Consider the following 13164-nt stretch of genomic DNA (forward strand, 5'->3'; position numbering starts at 1 on the left):
GAACATCAAATAATATGTTCCAATAGGAGGTGACGGAGGAGTTCTGGAGATTTGAGAGGAGGGGAGAGCACTCATGTGGAGGTGAGGAGTCCAGTAGAGCAGGTGGTAGAAACACAGGAGAAGAAGTCAAGAGTTTGTAGAGGAAGCTCAGGAGGGTGAGGTGGGCAAGCAACTGGGTCAGAGGAGAGAGGGCAAAGAGGTTCCCTTGGCAATGAGACTGTTGCAAATCATCAAGGGGGTAGAGGAAGCAGGGATTTGAAGGAACATAGACTGCACCTTGATGCTTGGAGAAAGAGAGAACCTGGAGAGATTTAGATCCTCCATTCTCTGAAGGAAGCACTGGGGTTTGCCAATCCATTTTGAGCCCCAGTATAAGACCCTTGTAAAGCTTAGCTTGTTAGTGCAAGTGTACCTGGGGGCCCAGGGAATTACCTCCTGTGACACCAGGGATGAGGAACTAAAAAGCAGGAACAGAAGGACCAGAGAGACCAGAAAAAGTGGTGGGACACTGAAACCCCCAGGGCTGTGAGTACTGGGGGTTTGAGTGCCCCACCGCCTGGACTGGGAGAGTCAGTGTAGACCTTGTTATCGCTGAGAAGGCACCCGGGTTGTGATTTCATTAATTGAACTTTTGAATCCTGTTATTGCTGGATATTGCTTTAAGCTACGTATCCCTGTTCATTTGGTCGTTCATTTGGCCTAATCCTGTTAACACACTGGACGCATTTTACTTTAACAATACCTTTCTGTGTCTATATGCAGTTAATCCACCTTGGCTTTGTGGCAGCACCAATCTTTGATCTTTGGCTGGGCTAATGGGACCTGCCTGCTCTCTGTGCTGCAGTTCCAGCATTGTGATGATCTGCCAGGCAGGCTTCGATACTGAGTTTGTAGTCACAAGGCTTCTTACTCAGTGCAAGGTTTCAGATGAGAGCCTCAGTCAGTTTATAAAGCGATGAGGAGAGCTTGCTTATCACAAATTGTAGTAACCCTCCTTATGTTTTAAATGATTTATTGTATTGTGTCACACTTCTACAACCTGCCTCCTGCCTGGCCTCTGCCACTCTAGATGCCACTCTAGAACATTTTGAACACAGAGGATTCAATGACAGGGTTGAGCTTTAGTATTACATGGGCAAAGCAAAGCACATTCGAACAATAAGTATGTAGCATGGTGGAGAGTAAATGCAGGAAGCATTACTGCTGCACACAGGGACTACTGAGGGATAGCCTGGGTCAGGTGATGGGAAGTAAATTCAGTAAGCATTTTCTGTTGCACACCGGGGTTGTTGAGGGAGATGATGGTGAGTAAACCGAGGGAGAGTGTTACTCGTGTAGACAAGATTACTGAGGGTCAGTATGGGGGAGAAGTTGGAGCGGTCATGCAAGGAGAGCATGTGTCACATTTGGCCGGGCGTATCATTTGTGTACATGTTGAAGGGTACACACTATCCATGGTACATGTGCACCTTTTAATGACAATGTAGAAAAATACACATTTGTTTTACCTTTTTTTTTTACTTTTTTACAGGAGAACTTCCAGGAGCAAAAAGATAAAATCCTTAGTGCATTTTGGCATCTGATACAGTTTCTGGAACAGGAGAGACAACAAGTGCTCACGAGACTGGAAGAGGAACAAGAGGAGAACATGAAGAAAATTCAGGCGAAATTGACCAATCTAGATGGGCAGCAATCCACCCACAGAAGCCTCATCATGGAGCTAAAGATGAAATGCCAGCAGCAGGATGTGCAGTTACTGAAGGTGAGAGGGATCAGGCATGTACAACGACGGTATTGATCCTCATAGGACCTGAACACCAATAGAAGAAGTGTCAAGTGAAGGATGTGGAGTTACTGAAGGTGAGAGGGATCAGGCATGTACAAGGGCAGCATTGATCCTCACAGGACCTGAACACCAATAGAGGAAGTGTCAAGTGAAGGATGTGGAGTTACTGAAGGTGAGAGGGGGATCAGGCATGTACAAGGGCAGTATTGATCCCCATAGGACCTGAACACTAATAGAGGAAGTGCCAAGTGAAGGATGTGGAGTTACTGAAGGTGAGAGAGGATCAGGCATGTACAAGTGCAGCATTGATCCCATAGGACCTGAACACTAATAGAGGAAGTGTCAAGTGAAGGGTGTGGAGTTACTGAAGGTGAGAGGGGGATCAGGCATGTACAAGGGAAGCATTGATCCCCATAGGACCTGAACACTAATATAGGAAGTGTCAAGTGAAGGGTGTGGAGTTACTGAAGTTGAGAGGGATCAGGGATGTACAAGGGCAGCATTGATCCCCATAGGACCTGAACACTAACAGAGGAAGTGTCAAGTGAAGGATGTTGAGTTACTGAAGGTGAGAGGTTTTTTTTTTTTAAAAAACGTTATTTTTTATTTTGGGTACTTATTGAGGGCAGACCTATTTTTGAGAAGCAGTGGAGGTTAATAGGATTGCATGTTAGGGGTACAGTTGCCACAGGGCTGGATTACATTACAGTTTAGGAACAGAAACAGTAATTGAAAGGTAGGTGGGGTTGGCTGAGGTAGGATTGGGGTTGTTATGGTGCATGAAGAAGGTGCTCCTTCAAGAGGAGGTTCTTGAGCTCTTTTCAGTTCAATTCAACATTTGCTTTATTTGGATTTTCAATATATTAAAGCAGACCTATATAAAACATTTGCTAGTTCATAAATACACGTATTTCACTACAGTATCTGACTTTGTCTTGTGTATATACAAAACAGTATTCATAGAAAATAAATCATAATCCATATATCAGTATTGTAAAACATGTTCTAGAAAGAACTTTTGGAATTAAAATTAAACCCTTAGAAGTAAGGTACAGATAGCTTTATAAGCAATTCATGCACCCATGTCAGCATCATGAGAACAAATCTAGATATCGATTCTGTATATTCTGTGTCACTTAACTTATAAAAGGCGACATCATGAATCCTATCTCTTTTGATTTGCTATTTTTAAAAGAGAAAGTTCCTCTGCTATTCACCTGACCCGGTTGTCTGTTCAAACATGGACAAATCTGCTTCTTTCCGGCAATTATGCACAAGGTACAGAAACGCATTACATGGATGTCGGTTCCTACTTCGTATAGGAAGTGAGGGCACCTATTAGAAGTGCCCCGGTACTATTCAGAAACAAAGTCAGCAGTTGGAAAGAAACTCATGCGTGATTTCCTAAACAAACCTCTTGTATGAGGGTTAATGATCCAGCGTAGATAAGGCACAGCCCCCCCCAAATGATTTTAAGAATGAGCTAATGGCAAGTTAAGGAACTGGATATGTTACCAGACAGCGAGTGGACAATCTCCCACTATTCATGTGCTAGCTTTACATCTTTGTGCGTTCTGATATTCATACCTTTCCATCGAAAAGGTATCTAAAATCAAGGTCATGTAAACTCAAATTGTACATGATTAATCCACTGCCATATTTGGCCTTCTGGCTCATTAATTAGATCCCAACGCTCGCATTTGTGAAGATCTAACCCTCTACCTTGAACTCTTTCTGAATTGCATGATGGTGGGTGAGAGTAACACATCGAAAGGCATAACACACCACACTTCGTAGATTGTAAAAAAAACTTTTCCTGTTTATTGAATTTTTGCAATTCTAATCTGACCAGGTCCTAGGTTCTTGTGAAGCCTTAACTGCCAGAGACGACGAAGATCAAAGATTAGAGGATAGATCATTGTGCGACTCCACAGGCGACGGGTAGTGGGGGCAATCTGGAGGTGTTCATATGGATGAAGTGATGTTAGTCTGTTACATGATATGTCAACGCTGGCTTTACGTCCAACAGTGTGGAGGCTCTGGACAGTTCAAGGAGTACCAGTAGACCAGGGTGTCCATCATTGACGTTCCTAGAGCATATTCTTTACAGTGCTGGATGGTGGCAGTGTCTGTGCTGCAACTGAGTGTGAAGTCAGATTGGTACGTGCATAGGTGATTATTGTTTCCGATGTGTTTTTGAAGTTGAATGGCTACAGCTCTTTCAAGTTTGTGCATAGGAAAGGAAGTTGGATAATGCTGTGATACTTGCAGTGATCATTCGGGTCCAGTGTTTTTTAAATAAAAATGTTTTTAGGAGCAGAAGTATTTGTCGAGTTTTGAGGGTAGTGGGAAGTGTTCCTTGGCCGAGGGAATTCATTGGTTATAACCAGGAAGATTGGAGTGCTTCTGTGGGGGGGGTGGGTGTGTCTTGATGATGATGGCTGGAAGGATGTCCTAAGTGTAGCGAGAGATACTAAAATACTAGTCACACCTTCCATGGGTGGAGTTTTGAAGCTGCTCTTTGGCATTACTGTTTGACTGACTTGAAGGGGGTTTCGCTTTTATTGTTGACTTTGGCAATGGTCTTCTGGTAGTAAGCAGCTTTCGCTGTGGCGATCAGTTGTCTAGGGCCAGTCCAAAGTTCTTTAAGTTCGGTTATATCAAATTAGTTATTTTAACTTTTTCCAGGTTTTCTGTTGTTTATGAATAACTCCTTCATCATCCCAGTGGGAGTACATTCTACTCATGGTCCTCTAAAAGAAACTAAGAATCTTTTACTGCACCCCGGAGAGAGATCCTGGTCCCAGCACACTGAAGGTCAGTGCACAACCACCCTCCTCCCAGCATTGCCCTTTGTGTCAGAAGGAATCCTGCAGTTTTTAATGCCCTTTTATATGTTCCTCCTGTAGGGAGACTTTTCCAGTCCTTTGAAGAAGGCTCTTGAACAGCATTTTGCCGAAAAGTCCGGGGACCCCCGACTGCCTTTATCGAGGTTGCCATTCACTACATCTGAACCATTGACCTAAACCCAGACGTTGACCTTTGATTAGGCCACCCTTTCTCTGCCTGGCTTCTGCAACTAGGCACTGAAATAGATTGCTAGAATGTGACTTATAAACGCTGTAACTACTGTACCACACACGTCACTGGAGGTGAAGGATTTGGTCACTAGTAGCACTTCATACCATTGTATTTCTGCTGCTTATACCACCTACAACACTTTGTTTCTAACCTATAAACAGCTGAAGACCACTACTAAAGACTGGTCAGATTTTTTGTTAAACCTGTGTGTTCTTATGCTTTATAAACCAACAAATAATGTACATGATACAATGTAACTGCTCTCTAGTGTATCCCGCATGACAAAAACTTGAATATGTATTACCAAATTGATAGTAATACAGTGAAATGCCCAGGGAAGGACACCCCCATGTATCCATATGAATAACTCTTCAGCTCATATTAAGTTCTTGCGTTTACCTTGGGGTTGATGGTTTATATCTGATGGTCCATTGTTTCTCTGGGGCATTATGTTGATGTAGGAATTTAGGTTGTTGTTGAGAGCTTATATGTGGTTTTAATAGGGAGGAGGTGAGGTTGATGAGGTCAACAAGGAGTAGTTCAATAGTGAAGTCTTAAAAGGAGTGGAATGCCTGCATGATAGGCTTCAGTTTTGTCCAGTTGGTTGTGGCAACACGGTCGATAGTCAAGGGAATTACATAGTGATCCGACCAGTTAAGGGAAACAGATGTGTTGTAATTAAGGGTTGGCCAGGCAGTGATGATGTGGTCTAAGATGTTCCCTTGCTTGTGGTTTGGGTAAGTAGTGTGCTGGGTGAGGTTCAGTGTGTCTAATAGGGTGAGCAGTGCTTCCTTCATAGTCTTGTGGCTGTGCTGCCTGGGAGGTTGAATTCCCACTGGAAGACGTTGCGAGAACTTGTGAGGGATGTGGTGGTTACAGGCCTGCAACATCATAATAAAAGATGGCGTTGGCCTTGGGAGACCTGTAGGTGAGCCTGAAGGTGATGGTTTCACAGAGATGAAAGGGGCACGTGGAGGGAGAGGCCTTTGAAGGAGATAATAGTGGCTACTTCTAGTCTGGTGCAGGGCCCGAAAGAAGTGGGGATAATGGCAAGCCCTCCACCAGTCTTGTTCAGCCTGTCCTTGAGTTGAATGCTGTAGCTGCCTGGGGTGAAGACATCTCGAATGGTGGTTGACGCGGGCAGGAACCACGTTTCAGTCACGAAGAGTGTGTCCAGGTTGTGGGTCCTGACGGTTTCTTCAATGTTAGCTTTATGTGCTCTTGCTCAGCGGGTGTTGATGAGCTTCATCTTCTATGTTTGTAGGGGATGCTGTGTGTGTTGGCCTGATGGGAATGGTGGTGAGGTTGCTTCAATGTGAAGTCTGTCATGGTGACAGAGTTGTGTGTCGTTTGCGTTGTCTGATGCGAGTGGGGATGGGCTATGCAGAAAGAGTGGTCAGACACATGGTGTGTTTCTTACCAGAGGTGTCTGATGTATGGGTCCTGTGCAAACAAGAGGAATCTCTTTATATTTAACAATGTTTGTGGAGATGTTGCGCCTAATTCTGCTGGAATGGGCTGTACCATTAGACTACTAGGCAAACCCAATGCACAGTGTCATAATTTGCCCTCTAGGTGATCAAGCCAATTATTCTCTAGTGAAATGAAGCATGTCAAAAGATATTAGAGCATTGGAACACATTGTTGGGTATATTCTTTAAGTATCAGTAATAAAGAAAATCCTCCGTATTGGGAGTCAACATTTCTGAGAAGGGCAGAAATCTTTATTTTCCTTAGTCATTAAAAATACAATATCAAATATGTGTGCTTCTTTTGTAAATATTGACCCACGTAAAATAACTACCCAATGTCTCAACTGGTTGCAGGCCTGTGTACCAAGTTATGGATTGCATTCTTCTCTTGGACGTAAAGCACATCACTTTAGATTTAACCGTATTTAATTCCAGATTTACATTTTTACATTTTTAGAATATTCCCAAATGACAAACTTTTATTTTAAAGCCCCCTCTTTTCATGTAAACCACTGCAACATCACCCGCATAAGCAAAATGCAGTATATGATGATCTCACTATATAGGCAGAAAAGTCCTTACTGCAACTGGTGGTCTTTTAAATCTGTTATTATGGATTGTAAAGCAGGGAGCTAGTACGCAACCCAGTCTCAATCTATATCACGTGATTATTTTTTCTGTACCTTTCCAATCCAAGAATCCAGAAATATAATTCGATTCACAAGTCTAGGATCGTTTCCCAGTACTGATATTTTATTTCCATATAATGTGTTGGTCCACTTTGTCGAAGGCTGAGGAGCAATCCAAAAACGCCATTTATAGTGGCTTGCTATTCCTCTTCTGTACCTTCTGAATGGTTTCTTATTTTTAATGCCCTTACAAATTGAACAAGCTGTTCTCTTCTGTGTGGGTTTTATCCATCACATTGGGTCACACATGCATGCCATCGGGACAACTGTTGTTGTCTTGAATAGGTGGATTTTTCTGGAGAGGGGTCAAATCTTCAACCCAATCTAAAATTCAGAAAACTTCTAAAAACCTGGCTTTTCAGCACCGAATGGGAACAATATCTGTGCATCATGAAACAAACGCACAACAGAAAAGTAGTGGGGAGTGGACCGTGGCAAAGTGGAGGACAGGGGGGAGCAGAGGAGTCCAAATTGCAAAAGTGGCTGGATGCTAGAAGAGTATCCCATCCCGATAAAGGGGCAAAGGTGGAAAAGGGGCGGGAGCCTTGTCCCATTTAATTGGACCACCGACGTTGTAAAACTCGCCACACATAAAGGAATGCGGCCGGACCCAGAAACTTTGCATCTCATGGACTTGCCTCGAGTCACGTGAAGTGCATCACTCCTGGAGGAATTTGCGGGGGGTGGTAATTGCTGCACACTAGAATTAATCGACAAGGGAAGGAAGTATGGGACACATTTAGTCAGAACATCGGGGGTAGGAAATGTTCTACCACTAACTAACTGTACTAAAAACTCACCCTCATGCATACAACTTCTCAAACTCTGAACTAAACCATACCTCTACAGCGCTGCAAGCCTTCACAACACAGAGACAACGAAACAAACCACACATAATCTTGGCCAACACCACATGGCGACTACCGACATATATAAAAACACCTACGCTCAGTGAACGGTTTCTCTGAACTGAAGCTGCCAAGAGCACATGACAGCTCTCTTGCTCTTTTTCCCCGCTCAGTCCTACTAACATACCTGCCACCCTCCTGGCATTACAGATGCGCCAGAACATCAACTGAAAACGCAGGTGGCAACAGTGCGCTGTATAAGAACCTTTAACATAACAGCAGCCTCCAAATTTTAAAATAATGTTTCTTCTGCTAACCATGATTAATAGACGGGAGCAAACAGGAGACAGACATAAATAAGGGAATTGTTTTCTCTAACACTACATTTGCGTGTGCTACAAAGAAACAGAAATGATTTCTACTTGCAACCACCTTGTAGTGCGTTCTCCCTTATTGGCGCTACATGATACACAAGAGATTTGGTTTGAATGCGTCCAATGGCTTCTCACCCCAGCCAGATCATTAATGTGAATCCCGGGAGCAGGGCAGAGAGGTGTAAAAAAAAATAATTTAAAAAAGTACTTCCTTTAAGGCGAACCCCGTTGCAGGTCACCTAGGTGTAAAAAAGCTACTTCAGTTAAGGACCAGTCCCCCCACTTTTTTCAGAGGGTGGACTCAGCCCCCCCTCTAAAAGGAGAAACAAGTAATGTCTTCTTTTCATTTATGAATTAAAGCCAAGCTTGGGGATTGAACTGCAGTTGTCAGGTTTGCAGGCTGGACACTTCACTGCTGCACTATATAACCTGATAAAAAATAGCAAACCACTAAAGGTGAAATGTCCCATTTCGGTCCTGCATGTTCCAGGGAAACATTTGTGTTGGCTCTTGGAGTTTAAAACATGCACGCCTTTTAAAAAACACTATTAGAAGAAAATATCCTCTCTTGGGTTTGTGTGTGTGATGACTTTATGAAAAGAAAATGCCTTTCGTCCTGTGCAATTTGGGTGGTTATGCAAAGCCATTTTAATGAAATGTGCATATTCCACCTTGATATGCTAATTTCTGGCAGTGTCACATCGGATTGCATGTGGTGATGAGTCCTCCAGTTTTATTTTTAGGCCTTGACCCCTGGTGAAGAGGAACGCCGGTGCAGGGCATCTAGGTGTATGTAAAGTGCTTTGGTTGATTATAACACGTAATGGAAGAAGTGAGCTGGAGGAACCCCTGCGCTAGGTTGGATCCCGTTAAAGGTCTCAGTTACTCCTGCTGCCGAGTACAGGGTTTCATTGGGGCAAGCTCACAGATTCCCAAATGCGAAATTACGAGAAGTGGTTGGAAACCCTGTTAGCATTGGCACTGGATTTTTGAGAATAGTACATTCACATCTTGTCAATATTAGTCAGTTGAAAAAGGTAGGAACACATGGACGTGTTGTGTAGTCTTGATTTATTGAGCACGTGAGTGCTTAGTGGTAGATTTGGCACGTATAGAGCTTGGTCACATCAAGAGAGCCAACACGTGTTTCGACCGAAGTCTTTATCAATGTAAAGGTTCATGGATGCTCGTCCTTGTATAAGGAAGCTGGATAGCCACTGTGGAGGCGGCGAGGTTCGAAGTACCAGTGCCAGTGACCTTGGTGCAGGACAACTAGGTGCAAGAAAAGTGTTTTTGTTAAGGTGAATCCTGGCGCAGGGCACCTCCAGTATATGAAAAGTTCTTCCACCGATTGAATTATGGGCAATAGGACCCGAACCACATTGGTTATAAACAGCACACCAGACGTGCACTGCTCACCACAAATATATGCCAATTCAAGGTGGTTTAAGAGGGGATCGATATATTTGTGTATCTATTTGATTGGATGTATTTATTTGTAATTATTTAATTTCCTGCCATTAGACTTTATTTACTTAATTCATTTTAAGCCAATCTGCCAACAAAGGTAATTTCTGAAATTGCAAAGTTAAAACCCGAAATTCGAACACATGCAAGTCACTGTTTCCAAAATACAGTATTCTTTTTATTTATTTAATTGAATGTTATTTTGCATCATAAAATGTTAATTCATTAACATTTTGAAAGAACGCATATTGATATACGCAGAGGGACAGTCGGCATGTTAAATATGTTAAATTAACACCCTCGAGAGAAGATAAGCTTACAATCCAGTTCCATTATTGCACAGCTACCCTGCTGCACAAGTAAGCCTCTGCTACCGCTATAACCTTTCCTCTGCACGACAAGTGTCTCTTTTCCAAAGCATTGAGCTATCTGTATGCGGGACAAAGTGCAACCTTTCGCTTTAAAACGAATTGGTAGATATCGTGTATACATGCGGTTCTTGCAAGCATTCATCTCAGAACTTCGTCTCTAGCAACTACTTTAAATAAATAAAACAACCTTGCAACATTGCTTTTTATGTGAGCCTCTAACTAGTACAGCTTGATTTGTCTTTTTTCCACCCGAGCAAGGTTGGCTGCCTCATCTAACGCGTATGGTGCCAGCCAGGAATGCCGACTGCCGGCCTACTCCTTTGTATTCCAATAGCAGTCCACACCAGGCCCTTTGTAGTTACAAAGAATTCAACAGGCTTTTATATATGCTAGTAGTTGCCATCATTCGGCAGCAAGTAAATGCGGGTAGCAATGAAATCGGTGATATACTCTTCTCTGTGTGGCCAGCTTTGGCAACTCCAGTTTGTTGCAAAACGCGTTGCGAGGGCGAAAGAAGGCAACATCATTCCAGTCAGCAAGGCAAACCTCCTTCCTTCAGGCCTAGCAAGCCCCACATCAAGGACACACCACTTTCTTCATCAAGCACGCGCCTTTGTTTTGTATGGGCATACATTTCTTTATGATCCATAGATACTCATTGTTAGGATTGTATAGGATTTTCTATAGCCTGGCCTGTTGGGCAGATGTATAGAACAACAACCTAGTTTAGTGACGGGGAAAACTCTGGGAGCGGTAGCCAAACCAATTCAAGATAGGTGGACGAGTCGTCTAGGCGAAGTCTCAAGTGGCGGTGAGCATGTAAGGTGTCCTCAATGAGCACACACAGTGAGAAGTCTGGGAACCCACTTAGACAATCGATTATAAAAAATATGTACTTATTTATGGCCATATTATATAACATTATGAAAAATGACTACTAGCATGTAATATTATCACACAACAGCACATGAAAGATACAATCACTGGAGTAGGGCAAAATACATAACAAACCCCTGCAAAAGAAGGTAAGTATTAGTATGCAGCACTACAGGTCCATGTATGGGGTCTTGGGCGCAAATGTTCACCAAAGTTCCACACAGTTTTGTGAGACAGGAAACAATTAGTGTAGGACTTCTGAGGTCCAATGAAAGTTCCACGTGGTAGAGGACAAGTTATTCTAACAATCAAAAGTGTCCCCAACTTTGGAAGTGCTTGCGTGAGCAAGCAATGGCAAAGCCAAACTGTTGTAGAAGTTTCAAAAAGTTACCAAACCTTAAGTACTTTTTTATGACTCACCTTCCGTACTCTGATTCTTCTTAGGACTTGATGGGTCTTCTGAAGAGAGTCTGAGTTTGCTTTTCCCGCCTTCAGCTCCGGATCCTGATTCTCAGGGGTTGCAGGTTCGAGCACTTCTCCGGTCGGTGACAAATGCTAGTGCAAGGTGTTCAGGTTGGAGAAGGCAGAATAAATCGAAGCAGGGCTACTCTCAGCAAAGGATTGGATGTAGGAAAGCTGTTTCGGACAATGGCCTCCGATGCACAGCAATGAAGGGCGATACACTTTTCGCAGTCTGACTTCTCCTATCTCGGGCCCCTTGATGCTGGAACCCCGAAATCTGGAAGAGGTGAGTCTTGTAGTACAAGCTGTCGATTTCCAAAGTTCCAGGCCTCAATGCAGAAAGACAACGTATGCAGCACCGTAGCCCAAACTCTGATCTGGCCAGCCACTGGGTGATCCAGGGGCAACTGCGAGGGCTCTTCTTTTCAGGACTCCGAGCTGACATCGAGAACAGATGTTCCCTCCACTCCAAAGGTTGCAGCTCCTTTGCAGTACTGCTGAAGATCTTCACCAAGACAGGGCTCTCTCAGGACAGCATCAGAAGTTGGTCGTCAGACCTTCTTCCAGCGGGTCCTCTGTCTCCTTGCACATCTTGCAGCTGGATAGGCTACTTGGCTACTTCGGTTCTTCCAAGACCACTGAAGAATTGATGCAGGGGTCCTCATCTTATTCAAAAAGCAGGTAAGAACTGAAACTTCCACTAGATAATGAAAGCTCTTGCCCACACACACACACACCCCTCAGTGGTCCAATCACGACCACTGGTGGCACAGCTCATGCGTACCATTCAGACACACTGAAACCAGTTTGTGGATCGGGACCAGACAGTCCCAACCCACTTCCTTGCATCAAACGCACATGGCGCTGCAGTAGCCCACAAAAAGCCCCTGCTTTCCTGGGCACTAGAAGTCCATATTAGGATTTTCCTGGCCTCACAGGTCAGGAAGAAGGGTTAGTGACAAGATGGCCAAGGCACAAACGAAAAACCTTGTGACATGGCCATGTTTGGACACTAGCCACAGTAGGTAGCCAAACACAGTAAACACTGTAAAGCTAACGTAAAACACAATAATAAATAGCAAAAAGTAACTTCACACCAGTTTGACCGTTAGCCACACCTTGAGTAACCATATAATACTCGGAGTGTTAGTCTACGGTAAAACTAAAAGTGTACCCCATTGTGCTGCTTTGTAAGATGCATTGTACAATGATACAAACATACCAACAGTGATAACAATGTAACAAGACTAAGGGAAACAATGTTTCCCAGTACTGACAGCCTGCAGGACATGTCAGTTTCCCCATAACAAATGAGCAAACGCCAGTGTAGTGAAGCTAAGGCTTCACTGCACGGCATAAAGAGCAGGTCAGATTCATAAAGCAATAGGAAAGGTGCTGTAAAGAGAAATCTTTCCTAACACTCATCCAATTAGAGCCCACCTTTTTACTTATTACAAATTCATCTGTCACGTAAAATGTTTTAGCAACCCAACTCCTACCTCAGTAACCACATACCATGGCATGATAACCAATTCTGCCCTCCTGACAATAGCCAATTGGAAAGCAGCGGGATCTCAATGTTTCCAAGGTGGCGTTGGTGTCTTCATCAGCAAAACGTTCTTTATTAAGACTAACATTTCCTCTCTGTATCTGCTGCAAAATAATCCCTCTTTTAGTGTGCAATCCTTCCTTCTCTGCAGCCAGTTCAAAGCCTGCACAGCATTATAGCACATTTTTC

The 13164-nt window shown here is 43.5% G+C and overlaps 1 protein-coding gene across 2 annotated transcripts in view; it reads left to right on the plus strand.

Moving 5' to 3' along the window:
- LOC138453166 (E3 ubiquitin-protein ligase TRIM17-like) overlaps window positions 1-13164 on the plus strand; it is a 121022-nt gene that overhangs the window by 75827 nt on the left and 32031 nt on the right. For both annotated transcript variants that reach the window (XM_069605752.1, XM_069605753.1), the window contains exon 3: window positions 1532-1762. In XM_069605752.1, coding sequence (XP_069461853.1) covers window positions 1532-1762 — 231 coding nt within the window. The remainder of the gene's footprint in view (window positions 1-1531; window positions 1763-13164) is intronic.

This window comes from Ambystoma mexicanum, chromosome 4p (genome assembly GCF_040938575.1).
Source record: "Ambystoma mexicanum isolate Mex_15411 chromosome 4p, UKY_AmexF1_1, whole genome shotgun sequence".
Lineage (NCBI taxonomy): Eukaryota > Metazoa > Chordata > Amphibia > Caudata > Ambystomatidae > Ambystoma > Ambystoma mexicanum.